At 39.1% G+C, this 21283-nt stretch overlaps 1 protein-coding gene across 5 annotated transcripts in view; it reads right to left on the bottom strand.

Annotated features, from left to right (window-relative positions):
• Positions 1 to 21283, bottom strand: part of ENAH (ENAH actin regulator) — an 88786-nt gene that overhangs the window by 64629 nt on the left and 2874 nt on the right. For 2 of the 5 annotated variants that reach the window (XM_085054687.1, XM_085054689.1), the window contains exon 1: positions 3718 to 3896. The exons of 2 other annotated variants lie outside the window; for them this stretch is intronic. In XM_085054687.1, the coding sequence (XP_084910813.1) occupies positions 3718 to 3881 (164 nt within the window). In that variant the 5' untranslated portion in view covers positions 3882 to 3896. Of the gene's footprint in view, positions 1 to 3717; positions 3897 to 12396; positions 12419 to 21283 lie in introns of those variants that run through there. One more of the 5 variants, XM_085054691.1, reaches the window with a different exon arrangement.

Here is a 21283-nt window from a genome sequence, read left to right as displayed (position 1 = left end):
GACAGAGAGGACCTCATCAATGTCTGTCAGTATCTGAAGGGAGGGTGTGAAGAGCATGGTTCAGGCTCTGCTCAGCAATGCCAAGCAATAGGACAGGAGGCAATGGGCAGAAGCTGATGCACAGCAAGTTCCACCTGAATATGAGGAAAAACTTTTCCTGTGCAGTGACTGAGCACTGGAAGAGATTGCCCAGAGAGGTTGTGAAGTCTCCCTCATTGGGGACATTCAAGAGCCAGCTGGACACAGTCCTGTGCCCTGTGCTCTGGGATGACCCTGCTTGAGCAGGGAGGTTGGACCAGATGACCACTGTGGTCCCTTCCAACCTCACTTGTGCTCTGAAAACACAGTTGTTCTAGAAATCCAAGGATGTCAGACACCACAAGCATCTGCAAGCACCTGGTAACTCCAACTATAGCAATTTGTGTCTGTTCACCACCTCCAGACATGCATTAGCTTCTCAGATGCTGCAGTCCACATTTAAGCCTAATTTAACTTCAGTTATCAACCACTTCAGATGTTTATCCTCCAGCTGCTACTATTTCTGCCAGAGCAGTAAGTGACAACAAATCCCTGAGCCATCAATCTTACCAAAGTCCCTGAGAAACCTGGTATCAGTTGTCCTGGCTAATTCTACAGTGTCTGGATAAATTCTAACACCTTGGGACTACTCAGATAATTAGATTCAAACAACTGACCACTGAAGGCTGAACAACTATTAAATCACTGTTGCTAAAAAAAGAGCTTGAAAATTTTGGGCTTGTGGTATTTGATGTTGGTGCTAAAATCAGCTTTTGCTCTCCAAAGGTCCAGCCCCTGTGAGTGATCTTTCATGCCAGGTGCATAAATATGTATAAAGGACTAAGAGGAAATGTTGAACCTTCTCTTCTGCTTTTTTTAACAGATTGGTCTGAATCTGTCTGCAAAAAAAAAAGAGAGGAAAATTGTGTAGGAAAGTTCTAGAATTAGGTCAGTGCTATCCATGCTCCCCTTTCATATATGAAGGGACATTTTTAGAAATACTGGCTAATGGAAGCTTACACTTAAAACTTGCACATATCAGCAAATTTATATTTTTGAAAGTTTTGACTTCAGCATATATGGAGAGGTTATATTTGTAACAAACTGAATTTAAAAAAACCTGTCAGACGGTACACAAGGTCTGTTTGCAGAATGACTGCACAAATTCCTGCTCTGTGCATGCCATTTGACTCAAAGTGCAATCCCAAAGACAACAGGTCCCTGTTTTTCACATACCAATTGTTAGCTTGAATCAGTGAATACATTGTCTGAGTCTGCATGACCACAGCTGTAATGTATTTTAAATTAAATTCTCATTCCCTAAACTTTTACAAGTACTTCAAATACCTTTTGGTATCATAATATCATTTATTATTCTAAAGCAGTCTCCAGACTTGAAAACTACATAACTTTGGGAGGAAACAAAAACCACCCTACAAATGCCTGATTCTGAGGCCATTTAAAAGAGCTTTGCATCAAGTCCTTCACCTTAGAGACTTGCACTTGGTTTCTGTAGATTCTTTAGGACCAGAAGCCACAGCACTGACCTCCCCCACTGTCCCGCATTTCAGGTGGTGTCTGCTGAAACAGTAGCTTATTGCAGAACCTGCTGGGGCCACTCCTGGCAGCCAGGTAGCCCCAGGGTGTGACACAGCACCTGGGACAAAAAGCTCACTCCAGGTGCTTACCAAGGAGAGCTGCAATACACCTCCCTCCCTCTGAAGAGAAAGCCATAGCATTAAATTAATACGTCCTGTAGTATTAAGTATTGTATTCTAAGCTTAATTTACTTGATACAGCCTAGATTTAACTCACACAAAAATCTCTATGTTTACATTTAACTAACAATCCCATCATTTCGATTTTCATTGGAAAAGTCTTTCTTCTTCTTGCTTAGCACTTTTTGTTCAGTTTCTTTGCTGTACACGATGTAGAATCCCAGCAGCCAGAAATGCTGTTCTTTGCAAAATTTATGCTGCAACGACGGCCAGAGTCATGCCTACCCTTCATCAATATTCAGTTTTGGAAACTACAGCGATAAAACTTAAACCAAGTGATTCAGTAGTAATAGCAAGTGCCTACAGACAGCATTTCACTATCAAGTTGCCGTCACTACAGTTTGAGTAGGAATCCAAATTTACTGCCGTATTTTTGGATCTTAATCTAGGTTATGGTATTATCCACCTATGAAAGCAATCAGCAGAAAAAAATATCCATTTATTAAAAGACCCCAAACAAGCACCTTTTCAGTAAGAGTTCCATTTTTCAGGACAAAAAAAAAAAAAGCACGTGAAAATAAGTTATGTTTAAAACACCTAAGTACACTCCGATTTTTGTAGCTAGATGTCAGCAACAATACTGCAGAGAAAATGGTTAAATACAAAGTTGGGCCCCTTAATTGAATCAGAGAGGTAATGAATTAAGTTCACAACTGCTTTTAAAGGAAACAAAAGGCAGAGGTATTCTGTATTAAAAGAGTTATGCATCTTAGAATGGGAGCTCTGTGTGGGTTATTTGTAAAGGCATCTCACTGTGGTCAGCATATATCCTCACTAGATGTTACTTCTCTGCAATTCTAACACACAGACAAGTAAGGCCTTTCCTGCATCATTCATTGCTCCATTTTACAATCCAAAAGAACCCAATTTGGCCTAAATTTAAATTACATAACCTCCGCTTCTTTCAAAGGGAGCTTTACAACCATAAATAAAGACAGCTTTTGGTCCTGACATGGAAACATAATTGAATTTGGAATTAACTAGAACACAACCACATTTTCTTATATACAGTTACATTCTCTCTTTACAACCAGCATCTGTCAGGTAAAAAAAAAAAAAAGAATTTTGCTGTAACTAGCTGTACCTTCTGAGTGTACACTGCCTGTGAACTTTTTCAAACAGCATTTCAGATTCCCCAGAACAAATCACTAAGTTACTCATCAGTTTCTTGCCTGTACTTCAGCATTAGACCGTTTGTTAACCTCTTCAATATCCAAAGCCCACAAAATTTCTACCTTTCATCACTGAAGATTTACTCCTACTCCTGCTCATGACAACAGAGGATGTAAGAGAAATCAAGCCCAAAACCTTCATTAGTGTCAGATTAAGACTTAAAGCATCCAGAACTGCTATGTGAAAATTCCTAGAGTAATCCTAACATTCATGACACACAGACTAAGCCAATCCACAAATATAAGCAGTAAGAATGCAATAGGCAGCATACAACTTAAAAGAGGAGCAAATTCAAGCATTTCATTAGACTTTAACCTTGTTATTGATGCTGGGGGGTTTTCAGTCAATACATACATACACTGAAAAACTCAAGTGTCAAGTAAAACATGTCTGTCAAAGTCACAGTATATAGACTGCTGCCACCATAACTATCTTCTGAGGTCACCATGCTTCAGTTTTACAACTCCCATATCAAGGAGATAAAGGGAAGGCAGGTTAAAGAGCCAGCCAATACTACTGCACCATAAAAATCTACTGACTTTTCTCCTGACAGACAAGGGTTCTGTGAATTGAAAGTTTAAGGACTTAGTACTTGCATTCCCACATTACAGTTCTAAGCTTGCAAATTTAATACTCCTCTGTGCCACAGGATTTCTATTCAGTTTTCTGTGCTTTGTTCACACAGCTACCTGGGGAATAGCTGAAAAAAGAAGAGGGTGAAGGGAAAAGAAAAACAAGCAGAACTGACCTGTAATCTGAGTAGTGAACCAGGTACAGCAGCAGGACGGTGACCTGATGCAAGAGCTGCAAGGAATAGCTGCAGGAAAGCCCTGTTCTTGCACGGTGTAAATCACACACAGGAGCTGTGCAAGTTTGGAGCTCTTCCCTCCAGCCATGAAAATTACGCAACATGTACTGCCTCTGTGCTAGACACACAAAGAACACTTTTATAGAAACGGTGCCATAAAAATATTACAGACTGCTAGAGCAATCACCAAAGTAACCTGTCAAAAAATTGTCAAAATGTTTACAAAGATCTTCCCTTACTAGTGCAGACCTTTATTTGCTAAAAGGAATAATTTGGAAGGTGCTATTTGGATACTCTAAACTCCATCTGCATATCCACGTAATACACACTGAGGAAAATTAAAAATGCCCTTTTGGTCTCAGGGTAGCAGAAGCAACATGATTGCTCATCCTTTTCATTTTACTTGCAAAGAAATATATTCACTATATTGCACTGCATACCATAAACCAGGCTGCTTAACAGAAGCAGAAGTCGCAATGACAGGGCAAAGTGAAGCCAGTTGTAAATCTGAACTTTTGATCTAAGTTCACATAAATAAATCCCTACCACCCTAAAGGTTAAAAAGTTACATGCAAAGATAGTGAATTTCTGGACTTTGTTGCTACAGGAAGTTACGGAGGGAGATAAGATCAGTAAGCTACAAAGGAACTAGAGGAATTCATGGTTAACAGGTTCTTTAAAAAATAATAAAGGAGATCTATAGGCATGTTCCAAAACACCTCAAAACAAACAATGGATTCTAGGGTGCCGGCAGAGGGAGAGGAAAAGGGATCCCTAAGGGGCTGCTGGTAATTTCATCCAAGCAGCTTCTCCTATTGCTATTCTCCAGGACAGTGTCTGGGACTACATCAACCACTGGTCTGCCCCAGCAGGGCAGTTTCCCAATTTTAATGCTACTCTAGTATTAAAATCTCTGTGGTTCACTCAAAACCTAACTCTTTCCATAGGCAGGGAATCACAGAAGCCTGGTATCTGTCTTGTTTAAATTACACATCCTGTTTTGTTATCAAGGCAGTTAAATCTAAGATAGGAAGCAAAGTCTTTTAGACAAAAAGTCATTTGCTATTGTTTTAAGTAGTCAGAAGGAAGTCCCAGTTTAAATAAACAGCCACTGTGCCCAGGGATCACCACCAGGGAAATGTTGGCAAGCTTTCTTTTTTAATCTGACATTAATTTTAGATGTAACAGCCTTCAAACCTATTTGCATTATTTCTTAAGTAATCTACTGCTACACTACTTTTGATATATTTTAATCTAATATTTCATAACAAACCAATCAACCTAAATCCAGTCCCTACAAGCCCTGTTCTCTGATTATCAGGTAACACCAGAAAAGCATTGCTCCATGTCCCTTTAAGTGCAGGCTATCAGATGTAAGGAATTTAGAAATTCAAGACACTGGAGCACAGTGCAGACTAAGACTGATTTTGAGACAACTAACAGGTTTGTGCACCCTGTGATGAAACTGTGAGGATTCAACATCAAAATTTTATGCTGAAGAGAAAAATAAAAGAAAAAAGAGATGATGATCTCTTCTGCAACAGGCAGCAGCAAAGAAGCACGTGTAAGTGTGCTGGCGAGGCTGGTGTGTTTACAGGTTGGATGTGACAATGTTGCCCTCATTACTATCACACACAGTGTTTAATCTCTGCGGTAAGGAATTATCCAGGAAAAGCGCTTAGACTTCCAAGAGACACTAAACCCAACAGGAAAGCTGAACACAGTGAACTTTACAGGCTTGGAGAGAGACACTGCCTGCAGTCCTCTGAAGAATTTTAAAGCAATCCCAACCACACAAGTTATGATCTCCCACATCTCAGCTCCCCCACGGCTACTAAAAGGATGGGAAGTTAGCCAATCCTATCACCTTTAACTACTCAAGACCCATGCAGCAGTGTCTGGCCAGACCTGCTGCAATGTCAAAAGAGAAAAACAACTCCTGCTCTTGCTTCAGCTGGAGAGCTAACAATAGATGCAGTGCATTCCACGGATCAAATAGAGCTGCAAATAATCCCAGCATTTTTTGCCATGGTCACACGGAGTACACAGGCTGCCACTGAAGTTCTCCCCAAACCGGGGAAATACTGGGGGAAGTCTTGGGGCTTCTGGAGCCTGCAGCCACTTTGTAAAATGGCTTTTTACACTATCATCTCTGAAGATGAGCAAGTAGATTCTAAAGTGGTTTGAGCTGATCAAGACCTGCCTAAACCATAGAGCAAACAAAAACTCTTGTTTTAGACAATAACCCGTTTTTCAAAAAAAGGCATATAAAAGATTTTTTTAAACGCAAACTAAATTCAGGATTGATACTTCAGTTGCAGTTTATCCAGCTAATCCAAATCACAGAAAAAAAATTTTAAAGATCTCTAGAGGAATAAAATGTTTTTTAATTGTTTTAATTAACATCAGAAAAATTGTTAACTTGAAAATTTTTAAGAAAAGAATGGCCAAAAAGCAGATAATGGTTTCAGACAAAAATCCTGCTTCTAAGTCCTACAAAGCTTGCAATGAAGTACCATTTTAGCAAGTGCTAGACATCACTCATCAGCATTTAGTGAAGCTTAGATACAGCACTGATCAGATAAGCTTCATAACAACACTTATTTTGACCAAGCTTAACGAAATTACAAAACCTTGATCTGAGCTAAGTTATTGGCAAAACACAGAAAACAAGGAGGATGGCTGTAGGCATCACACAAGCTTGGAAACTCCACTACTGATCAAGTCCTCTTCACCCTATTACATTTTTTGATAGCAGCTCCACAACTGCTGGGGTATGAACCTAAGCTACAAAGTTGGCCTTGTGGATATTCTCCTGATCATCCCATTGACAGGTATCTGTAATCCTACAGTAACCACCTGCGAAGCATCCTTGGCACAAAGCTGACAGAAAGACACTGACTGCCAAGTGAAAAGAGAAACCATTTGTTTCATTAAGAATACCACTGAGAGAGGTTTAAAATGCAAGTTTCTATTTCAGGTTTTTATTTGTGCCTTTGCTGGCCCCATTAGTTAAGATGTGCAGGTGGGAGCAAAAGGCAGCACTCATTTTTGAAAGGCATGTGATGCTCCTGATAGGAAAAATGGCCACTTACCTCACACACCTCTGGATTTTACCTGGAACAGTAAGTTTAGCTCTTTCTGTACATGGAATTTGCTAGAACTGGATAAAAGGCCTGGGCACTCTTCCCCTTCCCATTCCCATTTTGATCTGTTCTTCTGTACTATCTCTGAAGCATTTTAAGCCTAACATCCAACAGGGAGACAACCAGCATGAAGTTACTCACTTAAGCCTGAAGATACTCAGCAGTGTACAGGATAAAAGGAATTCCATGGAAAGACCATAACTACAAACAGTAGCTTGTTGCAACACAAAAGGAAAGCAAAATGAAAAGGATCTCATTTCAAGCTATTTTGCAGACAAAAGTGGTCATACTGTCACTTTTTAATAAAAATTCAAATGGTTTCAAATAGAAGTAAATAATCCATGATTACCAGTTTAAGAGCTTATCCCCTAAGTGCACCAAGTAGCTACACAGAAAATTAGTATTTGATAACACAGTCCAGCAGTATTTCCAACATTTTCAGACTATTATGAAACACAAATAAACCATATACAACGTGCATACCACCTGTCTCTTCAGGTACTATTTTTGCTAGGGACTATTTTGCTAGGGACACTCTCTAATGCATTAGACTTCCTTGAAGATTTCTAAACTATGCAGATTCCTGTTATGGCAATAGACCTCAGTCTGATGAAAACACGGAATTTCTGCTGGAAATCAGAGTAAGTTTAAGATTCAGTACAGAACTCTGCTACAATCTACTGCAGCAAACAACAGCCTGAGCCAGCTTGAAAGGATTTTAATCAGGTGCCTGCAACACACTGGTACCACAGTAAGGGAATGAAATACTGCAGTTGTGTAACTACAGCAAGGTGAGTTCATGGTAAAAAGAGGGTTACTCCTGCAAAACCAACCTTATTCTCTCTTTCAGGGTATAACCAAACATCTTACCCCTTAAACTGGTCCATTCCTGCTTGAATCCCAAGAGGGCAATCCTTCTCAGTGTGATCCCTGAGCATTACCAGGGGAGCTCACACCATTTTCATTCTTTATGCTTTAGTCTTTTCTCTGCAGTACTTTTAGTGACACCTGCAACAGATTGCTCCACAGTGCTTTTTACAAAGCTCGTGCTCTCAACTGTGTAAAAATTTGCAAGCTTCAACCACGACAGATGACTTTTTTTGCGTATTTTGTGTCTGCATTTACTATGTACCTTTTTCCCATGGGAAAACCCTGAATGACACAGCTACGAGCCTCAGTTATCAGGAGACTGCAGTTGTTTGGCTTACACTGAACAGATACAATTCCAAGCTGAGAAACTCAGCAAAATTTTCCATGAAACTACTATATTTCAGCCACTGTTCAGAACCTCAGCCCACGGAGGGATGTCAGTCAGGTTTGCAGAAGCCCACAGCCCAGTGTTACATCCAGAGCAGATGTGAGGTTTTCAATGAGGAAGGAAGCAAGCTGTCACGTCTATAAAGAACCTATGTTTAACTTCAATCCCAAAAAACCCACCAGCAGAAACTATTAGTAAAAACCTGCTAAAAGATAACAAATGCATGTTCAACGCCACTTACGAACTAATGATGTCAATTAAGTTTAATTTCCTCTAGTTCTTTTGGAGTCCTAAGTTAATCACCATAGAGAAGCAGCAGATGCTGTCGTATGCCTTGGTTCTCAACAGCATTCACAGGGTATTTTTGTAACAGATGTATACAAAAAATTAAGGAGAGCAGAAAGGAGTTTTGAAAACCTTATTCAGATACCAGTAATCGATGCTACACTCAGAGAGAATATACCAAGTGCAGCTTTGCAATGCCTGTGCTGCAGCAGAACCATAAAGAAATGGAAGAGCATACTTGCTATCAGAGAGGAGAGAAGCCCAGAAGACTCAAGCAGGGTCAGAGTTCTGAATAATACTGGCATACTGGAAAAGTGACTGAAAAAAACCCCTCAGGTCTCCATTTAGATACATTCCAGTGAACAGATGCAAATCAGTACGTGACAGACTAGCCAACAATCAGCCTTAGCTTCCAAATGATGTGAACCAAGTGGAGAGTAACAACTGGCAGGATGTCTTAAAAACAGACCACAGTGAGAGATTAATGAATTTGATGAGCTTAATCTTGAAAAGACTCAGAAGAAACATGAAGCCTCACATACCCTACAGGTAGCTCAGAGAGAATAAACTGCTCTGTACAGTCCACAGTTAGTGGGTGTGGAAGCCTTAACATACAGAAGGAAGATTTAAATAATGTAGTGAGACAAAACCTCCAAAGGTAATTCAGAATGGGAAAAAGTTTCCCAATAGAGGTGATACCATCTCAGATTAAAGATACATTTAAATGAGGTGCCCAAACTGCAACCAACAGATTAGATCCTGCAGGAAAAATCTGCCTGCCCCAACGGTCCCTGGCATCATTTTCTCCAGAGCCTCCAAAGATAAAGGCAGAGAATGGGTACAGTTATTTTGAAAAGCTGTTCCTTGCTGCTCAGACGGTACCACAGCCCCTCCTTCCTTAATAACCAAGCCTACATCTGCCATGTTGCCATAACACATAAAAGTGGCCCATTTCACCATTATTTCCATTTTTAAAGAACATGAAAAATTACACTGTATCCGGGTTAAAAAATAAACTTCCAACTTAAAAGTACATTTGAGTTAAGAACACCCCAAAGTTCTGGTTGCTTATATATGAAGGAAGGAGTGACTTGCAGTTGTAAAACCATTAAAAAGTCTTAGTTACATACTTACTCCTCTCACCCCTCCCACCTTTTTTCTCAGACTGCCTCTGACTTTGGATAGATGAACTGAGGAGTAAACGAACAGCTAGTAGGTTTCTTCATTATTCAATGTGTAAGTGACGTTTTTTGCACATTAATCAAAACTTGTTCTGAATACCAAATTCAGAAGTTATTCACAGTTTAAGCACAGTGTCATAAAATATAGCATTTGAGAGCTTCAAACTTGAACACAGATTCTTTTTAAGAAATTAGCAAAAGTTGGAAATTACAGGAGAAACAGATGGGAAGTTGTTTCCTCCATGGGAGAGCTGAAGCACAACAACTGGTGAACCCAGTCTTCTGATGTTGCTCCTTTAAGCCAAGATGATCTAGAAGCCTTTGTCTTCAGTGTCCATCTAAGATTCTCTCTGCTTTGAAGGACTAAGGTAGATGCTGAATAATTTAATGTTTTGACAGATCAGGCCCACAGTTTTAAGTTAGTCAGTAAGAAAACAAGCCAGGACACAGCTAATGAACACCCCTGACAACTCTCAACCATCACCAAAGGACAGAAATTCTTTGAAAAATAAAAAGCAGTCAGTGCTTGCAGAAAACAGAGCTGAGTCCATGAAATCATCTTATCTTTAAGCAATTCCCTATCTCATTCATTAGAGACTTTCCAGCCTCTGCAACAGAGATAAACTAAACCCCCCCAAGAAAAAAAAGGAAAAAAAGCAGGCTTTATGCCACAATCTATTTCTTTCAGCAAACCAGAATCCAGGTTCTATTACAAGTGAGGAAAAAATAGTGTATAATCATTTACATGCTCCAACATCTTTTCTGCGATAATTCTCCATCTGGTGTATGCATACAGGTATTAATTAATGACCAAGAGCCAGCAGGGCAGTGTCACTGGTCACATATACACAAAGAATGTATTGATTTCAACAGCCAAACAGAACTTTGGACTACTGATTCTAATCTACAGGGTTTGCCCCAACTTAATTTCAGTCTGGGGGGAAAGATGATGAACATGGAAATTGACTGTTTTGTCATAGTCCTAGTTATAGCAGCACAGCACCCGAGCTTAACTTTTAAATGTTCTTTGTGCTACAACCAGAGTGTTTCTAGAACATCCACTTCTACTTTGAGCTCCTTTAAGATTTACCTAGGCAGCCTACCAGCACACTACTTAAAACTTACAGCTCAAATTTCCCAATTTCCTGGATATATTCTAGAACTTCTCCATCTACACATTAAAATAAGTTCATTCCATTAAAGTTACAGATAAAAATGTTATCTTCACAATTAAATTACATTCTATCCCCCTTCTTAAGAAGTGGAGATGTTTTTACAAATTCCTACTGTTTCCTGTGCCAAAAGACAGAATTAAAACAAGCCATCATAGCACTGAAAGTCACAAGCAGCTTTCTCATTCTCGCCAAACAGTTGTGCAACAGAAGCAGAGATCCCTCTTCCCAAAACAGAAAGCAAAAAGCCCCCAAGCATCCCCGTCCATGTATTTAAATCATCTCTGTGACAGAGTTCAGGTTGGATCTCACCAAATGCCATAAGAATTTTTTAGGTTGCATCAAGTTCTCTTTGTGTACACAGAGAAATGGTTTTCTTTACTGGGCCTGCTTGAGAACAGGCACACAACTCTCTGGCATTGAGGTCTGAATTAAGCATCAGACTAGGAGAAAGGCATTTGTATAACTAAAGGCTGCTTGCTCAATGATGCTTTATAGATTAGGGACACCCCCTTGGCAAAACAAGCAAGAGAACAGTACTGAGAGGTGTTTTGAATCTTTTCCTAGCTTTACTTTGACTAGTCCTTTTGGTTTCTGCTTTATTAAGAATCCACATAGAAGTAAATTTACTACAGTATTTAAAAAAAAAAAAACCAGCTACTTTCAAATCTGCTTCAGATTTAAAGAGATGTTAGACTGTTCTAAGAGCAGGAAAGTGACAGTATTTGACCTGCTAATTTAAGTATCTACCTTAATTTCAGTTTAGCTCTCATGACTTGTCTTTCAAAACCCACAAGAAAATTCAGAAAACTGACTAAATTAAGATGGATTATTACACAGTATAAACATCATGCTGCCTAAGACACAATGGGTACAAAAGCAGTGTTACCAATCCTCAGCTTTCCAGTTTCTGCATTTCAGACATTATATTGCAGGACTTTGAAGCAACAATCAAATTAACATCATTCTAGATTTCAAATATTACTTTTGCCTTGTTTTCCACTACGGAAGACTAACTAGATTATAAAATAATGCCTTACCAGATGCTGTCATTTGTCCATTACTTAATTACTGGTTCCAGAGCCACAGAGGGTAATTTTCCCAAACACGCTCTAAACATTTATTCCAGAATCCATCGAGAGCAAATGTACAGAGTTTGGATGCTCAGACTGGTTGGGTTCAGCACTGGGGGGAATGGGGACGTAGGCAGAGGAGGTATGAACATATTCAAATATTTAAGTTAAATCTAATAATTAAAAATTAACCAGATCTTTTGGTTTAAAGATTCATACAGTGCCATCTGCATTAACTTTCTCTGCACCGCATATAAAGGTTTTCACAATTCACAGCCTAATATTTTTCCCATATAACAAATTTCTCCCTTTTGAAGTGTTAACATGTTGCTTGGCAATGCCATCCCACCTCGGGGAAGATAACCACCACCCCTTTTTGTCTGGTTGGAAGGCTGATTGTGCTGCACAGGTGTCCCATCCATCCGCAAACAAAGAAAGGCTCTGCGAGTGCACTGACGTCACCGCAGCTCCAGCAAGCCCCAGAATAGCAGCTCAAATACATACTTCATACTCCAGTCCTACAGGAAGCCAGAACCATACCCTCCTGCTCAAGTATAAAATGAACGGGCAGAGATATGTGCCGGGAATACCAATTTAATATATCCTGTACTAAGTGACATTCTGTTTGTTGCATAGCAACAGGAATCTACTGCAGAAAAACAATATGGAACTTTTTTTTTTCCTACTTGCCAAGCTACAATTAACCCCAGTCTTCCTGAGAAACAGAACATCCACAGCATAAACATTACCTTTGTCACCAATCCACCAAAGATGCTGTCGTCAGCGTTTACTCTATTCTACATTAAAATCTTTCTGTGCATTTAAATGGCTGTAGGGTTTGGTGCTGCCAAGAGAAAACCCCCTGCTGCAGTGCATATGGCCAGCAACATTTTAATTCTATAGTAATGACCAAGGAGAAGTTCTCAGATGCACAAAACTTCCATTCTTAAGCATGAAATGCTTTTGTCGTTTTATACAATATTTCTGTCATCCTATGTTAAAAAATTAAGGCACTCAAATTCTGGCAGAAAACCCTATGGCTTTAGTTCTAAATGGTTTTGCTTTGTTTTGTTTCAGGGATTGGTTTTGTTTCACAAAATATTAAAAATGAACCCCTACCATAAACTACTTTGAATTTAAAATCAGTTTATCTTCAGATTTCATAACAATGTATGTACACCTAAACTGTGCCTCTTCATGGGAAAGTTTTTTGTAAGACAATATGAATTGCATAAGATCTCTCCCTGTTCCCAGAAGAACAAGAAAACTACAATCACTCAGGCAGTTGGGAAATTGACACATTGATGCATCATAAGGTATATAAAAATATGCACCAGCAAATTGGAGAGAACCCTCTCCCAGGTTTTTGTTTATTTGCTGTTTCTTTTTTAAACATCCTTCCCGTTGTCAGACAAGACCAGGGTAAGCTCCCTGAGAGTTGCAACCAAAATACCTGATGACTGGGCTTTGGGGTGAGCCTACTCCCTACACCCACCCCAAGTACAGACATACTCGAGGACAGGGAGGTTAGATCAATTCAGGAGGAAAAAGTGTGAGATTTCAAATACACTGATTCAATTCTATTGAAAACTGAAACTGCTACGACATAAATCACCCAACCTGCAAGAATTCCCCACAGTTACACAAACAGTCTTCATATCAGGGTTTTCTTTTCATTGTGGGGCAGGGAGCAGTGCAAGAGGAGAGGTTGCTTGCTTTGCATCCATCTGCCCTAAGAAAAGGAGACATGGGAATTCAAGGCAAGATATCCAGGGTACTCAGAATTGGCCTAACAGTACACTGCTCTATCCTGTGATGAGTAACTGGGGATTTCAACAGGACAAAAATAAAATCCTACTATTAAGTATTATTAAGCATTAGTCATGTCTGAAGATGCAGCCCTTGCAATGCAATCCACTTCTATCTGCATCTTACAGATTTACTATACAAGTCACACTAGTGACCAAGACCATGTCTTCAAAATAACACAGATGGGTTCTTTAGAAAAGGCATTCCAAGCATCCTTTTCCCCCAGAGATTTCCAGTAGTCAGATGCTTCAAAGGAAAATACATCTTCATGCTTTACATGGAAACAGTAACATTTGAAAAGTGTTTTCATGGGTTTACTTTCTGACATCACTCTCTGCAATGCAATCTCCACTTCCTCTATGCAGACATCATCTTTGCAGGGTAATACAAAAACAAACAGCAATTTAAATAGGATCCTACGGCTGCTAACCTGTTTTTAAGCACCCAATTCCTTAATCTTTGAAATAAGAATTACACCAAATATTGCTACTAGGTCAGACATCAAAACTATGAGTTACCTATAAAAAAGTAAACCTCACAGTAATATTTACCTACACCTGCAATGTGCCTGCAAGGACCCACACAGTACAAAATCTCCACATGGTGTCTCCAAAGAATTGAGCAACTTTCTGAAGAACTCAGCCCTTGGATGTGTGAAATTGCCCGTGTCCTGCTCCCCACCACTGCAGCAGGTAATCTAATAAAAGATATTGCCTCTCCTTATAAAACCTTTGCTGTGTTTATAACCTTAGAGCAACACAACTACAGCAACAGTACTGAAAACCTGAAAGGCAACCTTTGTGTCTGCCTTATTGCCATCCATTTGTGAATTTAGCTACTGTTGGAAACAGTGACAATTACAGGAACATAGAATTCTTCTATAAGTGAGTAAGAAAGGAACACAAAATAAAAGGAACATCCTTTGGTTTTAAAGTTATCTTTATAGTACGCCAAAGAGGAAGCCTGAAGCCACCCTATTCCTCCAAACTCTATGAGCAGACTACTCGAAGATACTGCCAAAGTACAAAATCAAGCTCCTGAGCACAGCAGTGCACATTTCCTCACCTCACAACTGAGTTGCAAGGTCAGATGTAAAGAGAAGCAGTAATCACTTTGAGGATAATTCATGTATGATGCAGTTAACACAGCTGATTCCCAAAATAAAGGCAACTGGACTCATCACACCACACTGTGGAAACTAGAACAATGGTATCACCACAATCCTTGAGACTGCAGCATGAGATCTTTAAGATGCAAAGTCTACTTGACTGACTTCTTTTATGTGTTTAATGCTTTGGTCTTCTTCCTCAGTCTTAAAGTAAAAAATTCATCCAAAAGCCATTGCTGCGTTTCCAGTGAGTAGTTAAAAACCCAAGGAAACCACTGAAATGGTACAAACCCTTATTCTCAATTACTCTTCAAAACACATAAAACTAAAGAAGCAGCTGAAGTACTGGATTCAACCTCTCCTTAAATTCAAACACTTACTACTCAAGTGCTCTAGTCATTCATCTGCTCTTCCTTCTCCTCATGATCAGACACAGGCTCCCAGCTAGTTTTCCAAGATGGACCTCTCTCCTCAGCCTTCTCTTGGTCAGAACAACACTGAGGTGGGTAGGACTCTCATGCCTTCCCTCACCCTTCAAACAGCAGGCTCTAACCAAGGGAAAAGCATGACTACTAGAGACACAACTACTGGCTACAGGCTCAGCTTCAGACCAGATGGTTCATATCTGACCAGGAAGGCAGTCCTGTGTTCCTAATACATTTATTTCACATACATACACACATGGATACAGAATGTATCAGACATTTCTTGCACCATCCTCCTTGTTCTACTCACACTAACATGATACAACTAAATATATTGGTGTATAACAATAAGTTAAAATGTAATAGTAGCTTCTAGAGTTCTGACTATATTCAGAGATTTCTCTCAAAGCAGAAGTATTCTGAACTAGGAAAAAAATAACTCTATACATAAAAAAAACCAACCAGTATTTCTGCTAGAGTAGTACATAACCAAAACCAAACTATACCTGTTTTTAAGTAGCATATTCAGTGATTAGACTTACATATACAAATGCTGAACTTTCACACTGATCATTTTCCTAGTGCTGCCATTCACTATTTTGGTTCATTATCTCTGCCAAAATTAGGCTCATTTGGATTAGGTTTCACTGTTTTGTCAGTCTGGCCACACCATCTATTTCAGACAATAGGTAACTATGTTTATTCTGAAGTTGTAAAGCCATTTTACCATCATCCACAGTAGCCAATTGTGGATTTCTAAAAATGGGCTTTGCAAATGCATTCAAGAATGCAATTCAAGTTTTCTAGGAAAGTTCACTGTGTACAATTTTAAGTACAAATTCAACAAGTTCTAAAAAACCATCTGTTTTATTAAACTTAGACTGGGTACTCTTACAGAAGACTCAGCATTGTTTAATGGACTAAGGTTTGCCAAAAGGATCATACACTTTCCTTGAATATCAACAAGAGTTCAACACAAGAGATAATAAAAGGTGTACACATCACTGTGCACTGTTTATAGAAGACTCCAAGCTTTTAAAAGAAAGCAAAGTGGAATGAGATTTTTATAGAACAGGAAAATACAGGAAAAAAAGAAGTTTTCAAAATGAGTAGCAGTGTATATTGGTCATTCTAACGCATTACTGACATGAACAACATACACTAGCTAGGAAAGAAAAATTCTTGCTCTCCTAGAGCTGGAAGCTTGGAATCTGAAAAAAAGCCACATATTCAACATAAGTTATTTGAAGAACTAGTGATTTTAGGCAGCAGCACTACCAGGTTCAATGCCCAGATTTACTCCAAGCATATGCTTAAGTCACATTTGCAAAGCCAACCAGAAAGCTGAATGGAACCTAAAAATACCAACCACCTCTTTCCACCAATGCCAGTAAAAATACCACTAATGCAGCAGCAAAGTTTTGTTGGAAATACGTGAACTACAACAGAATCTTAAGTCATCTTTCCATTCAGCACTTCCATTTTCAATCCCATACAAGAGGAAAAAAAAATGCAACTTCAGTGAAAGTGTCCGCAAAATACAAACTTGCAGCAGATATGACCACATATGAAGACACACTGCTCTATACAACTGAAATAGAAGAGCATTTACCAGCAGCCAGATGAGACCACAACAAAACACTACCTTAACTACATGCCCTTCAAAGCACTTAAGTTTAAATACTGGTATCACTGTACAGTAAGCTGCAATAAAGTTACAGCAGCCAGTGTCCTAAAAAAAAAATCTTAGGCATTAAACTACATTTTAGGAAATTGCTTTAAGGAGAATGACACATAGAGAAATTGTTTTCCTCTAAATAGAAAATTAAAATATTTCTCTAGTTGTTATAAAACTGCAACTAAAGCATGATACAGGTTTTCACTATACCAATGATTACTCTCACTCTTTTACTATTCTGCTACATTCCAGGTTTGAAAACTTTTCTGTTTTGAACTAGGTGGCAAGTATACTAGAGCAAACAACAACTTCACCTTCTGTATGGAACTTACAGTAAGTATAGATTATTTTGTGAAGAAAAACAAGAGAATGGGAGTACAATTTCAAACAAAACCCTTCCAATCATGGTTGTGCTGCAAACTAGGAGCCCAGAATTATTTCTGGCAGCATACCAGTCCAACAAAGTAGCATTTTTGTATCACCCTCAGGAGTGCAATCAGTTTCCACTTCTTTCCTCCATATTTCACCTGGTGTCAGCACCTTTCTTTCCCATAATTTAGAAAAAACAAAACAGAAAAAGCCCACACCACCAACCCACACACACAGCAAAGAAGCAGACTAGTTTTGTACTAAACTGAAATAGTTTTTACTATTCTTTTACATAAAACATCTTTGCCTGGAGAATTTTCAATATGTCAAACTAAGAGCAGTTAATTTTTTTTTTGCCTGAATATTGACCATGTTTTCTTTTAATGAGCCTTGCCTAAAGATTACTCACAGAGACAAGAGAGTCGTACTGCAATTCCTCCCATTAACTTGTGCATTGATTCCCAAAAGATGCGCTCATTACAAGCAGTTCAACTGGAAAGACTAATCCGAAGCGGATTGACACATCATCTCACATCCCACTGAACAGTCCCGTTTTCTCCACCAGGCTGTCACCAGCATTTGGGCAGGAGACCCAGAAAGATGTCACATCACCTCCCCAGCAGCAGTTCCATAAGCCTCCCATAAGTGCCTACAGAGCCATAACATTAGGAGCAGCACACACCACCACATAACACCATCAAAGGCTGGGAAGCACAACATTCACATTCTTTTCTGGAACATTTTTAACAGTAGTCATGAAATTGCTGCAGTGAAGGAGACTTGCAGTAAGAGACAGCAGGGGAGAGGTTTAGCAATTAGGAGAACAATTTACCAGGAGTAGCTGAAGTAAAATTCAACATTTTCCTCTAAAACCTGTACTGGTACAGAACATTTTCAAATCAGACTCATTTACTTAGATATATGTTTTTACTTCTCATGTTAGAAAATCCGATAGTTAAAACAAGGTGATGCGGCTATTTCTAAAAGAGGAAAAAGTTTCTGTATATTATTAAACCAAAAAAGCTCCACACAAACCATGTTCTTTTCCAGGTTTGGGAGAACACATGAGAAGCTAAGGCAGGAGAGGCACAGCAGGGACACAACAGCGGCTCCTCACCTGGCAGGTTTAAATACAGGCAGATATAACAGCAGCTTCACTACCATATTAAACCCAAGTGAGATTCCAACGGACAACACAAAGCAGTTTTATTGAATTCCCAAGGACTGGCAGGGAAAGATAGGATGGAAGAGTGTGGTAGTTCAACAAGGCTGGTATGACTTCAGTCTCTGCTACATTTAATTTGAGCTACTACTAGAAGTCAAATTTTTTTGAATCGAACACAAAAGCACATATCTTCTGCTTTCTCTCACGACTACAGCACTCTTGAAACTTAAACATGCCTGGATGTTTAAAGAGCTGGCACATGTATTTCTCCACTGCTGAGTGGAAGCAGGCATGAACTGTCAAAAGCAATTCTAGATGAAAGGTCAAAGTAAAGAAGGGAGTAATATCTGTTTCACAAAATACATTTGCTCTCTCTAGTAATGAAAGCAAATGACTCTATCCAGTGGTTCAATAACCTACTTCTATAATAGTTCCACATGAAGTGCCCTGGCATGGCAAGAAGCAGCCCTCATTACAAAGTATTTCCAATCACATGCCTAAGGCAGCGCCGAGAGACGTCACTCAGGGCAAAGCATCCACTGAAACAGGTGCTGGGAGAAAAATGCTTCTGCTTTTTATGGAAGTGTAGAAAAAAGGCTTCTACGCTATAGTGGCCCGAAGCAGGATGCCAACTAACTCGCTCTTGTTTTCTGACCTCCACCAGCAAACATGAAACCCTGAATCAGAGTCAAGAAAAAACTTGTACATGCCCTTCCAGAGAGCATTCCTGAATTATACACACTCCCAGACTGTTTCTAATTTTTAGAGGCTGACAACATAATTGCTAAGATGGTAATAAATAGCTTTTTCTAAAAAAACTGTATTCTCGTTCCTGCACTCTCCATTCACATGATAATTTTTTAGAGATTTATACTTTTACTATCAAAATAATTCACTAAACTATCCAGAGGCCTTGCGGGCAAAACAGCTGTCAGATTCCATATCAGGTGGGCAGAAACAGCCTGTCCAAAAATTACTTGCAACTGTCACAAATAAAGTGCAAGCTAAAGACCACACTTCTATCAGACAGATGACTCAGTCCATCTGCTGGTTTACTTAAGAACAAGGAAAGTAACCTGAATTCTTGCATCCACCTGAAAAAAAAACCTGCCCACACCACCAATTTTTCTCTTGAGATACAAGCAATTTTAGGAACTGGATTGCTTGCAGTTATGCATATCCAGTCTAATTTAACTGCCTGCTTGCACTTCCAACATTTTGTCAAATATTTCTCAACTAAATTAAGCTTCCTACTTCAAATACACTATTTGGGCAAGTATTGGAACTAAAGGCACAATTCCAAACTGTTACGTATCCAACAATAACTTAATGTCACCATCAAATTAATGGCTTTGCTGCTGTGCTATTTCACCACCTTAAATAACTGCAGTTATTGCAGTAGACTGAACTGTACTATTGTCACTAATAATGCTCTTGTACAGCCACTTTCCTGGAAACCCTAGGAAACGCGTGTGGGTTCCTTCAAGAATTCCTAGCCCTAATGAAGGTACATGTTTTGTTACTCGTGCTGTGGGCTTTCACTCAGTAAACAGTGAGTATGGTATTAGTTCTCTTAGCACAACACTTGAAATATAATGAAGACTTATCAATTCAGGCACAAAATATGCTGACTTTTAAATAATAACGTGAATTGCATTCTATAGCAACATACTTGAGCAGAAAAGCTGCTGATTGTAAGTAAATAGAAATTTCAGTGTGGCTTAGAGACCAGAAATTTAGCTACCTTTTTACCTGGAAAACACAAGTGGAGAATATGACATGATTTTCTGAAAGGGCAAAGTCTATAATAATTTAGCTGTTTGCCCTATTTAAACATGGAATGAAATTCACACATCTATCATATGCATAGTAGCCCATCATAAACACAAATTATACTGGGCTCTCAAAATACAAGAATTTAAAATTTCTTTCAAATACCATTTCTTTCCCAGTTCTTGGGAACTTGGGTAATGAAACCCGACTAAGCAGTCTGCTTTCTGACCAGCACACTAATGAAAAACAATTCTTTCCCACACAAAGAAATGGATGTAGTAATCCCAAGAGAAGGCTGTACAGTTTGATTTTTAAAAAGTCAGTATCTTGGAAAGCTCATTTATTTTTATTGGAGTTAACATACAAAATGAGCCTGATGCAAAAAAAAAAAAATTGAGATAATTCAGTTAACCTTCACAGTAGAATCCCAGCTCTAGCAGCAGAATTATGTTTACCAGCTTCTGTAAAACAGCCTTCAACATATGCTACAATAAAAGTCTGTTCACACACGTTTTTCTTGTACAAACATGATGGGAAGTCATGCTATTACTAGAACAGGGGCACCAAACTCTGCTGTTACCTACATCTTTACCACCCCTTCCCCCCACCACGTTCCAGCCAGCTAGTAAATGGAAATCTCACTGAATATGCCCATTCCTGGATACCTATTACAATATAAGTGTTTTCAGGGAACTGTATTGGGGCAGCACTTAGTCAGCTAAGCAGAGTACAAAGAGAGCAACAGGTGTTCACAGGAATCAGCTGTTTACCTAGGACAGGAGACAGAGATACACACAGCCCTATTCGAGCTGGCTCCTGAACCAAGTAACTTCATACTTAGGCTAGACCATTTCACTGGGATATTTAATATTCAGAGTTTCTCTGCAACCTAAAACCCCTAACAGATGTTATTCAAATAGCATATCATTTCAATTTGAATACAAAGCAGACTTCTGCAAGAATTAATTCTTGTGTCATGCCGGTGTTCATGTCTTACGGAATTGCTGACTATTTTAGAATTCAAGTATGCTCTTCACAATGATGTTTAGTTTTATTTGACAGAA

Source organism: Lichenostomus cassidix, chromosome 3, assembly GCF_008360975.1.
Source record: "Lichenostomus cassidix isolate B80296 chromosome 3, HeHo_3.0, whole genome shotgun sequence".
NCBI classification, from domain to species: domain Eukaryota; kingdom Metazoa; phylum Chordata; class Aves; order Passeriformes; family Meliphagidae; genus Lichenostomus; species Lichenostomus cassidix.
The sequence above is the reverse complement of the archived record's forward strand: the minus strand, read 5'-3'. Positions and strand labels throughout refer to the sequence as shown.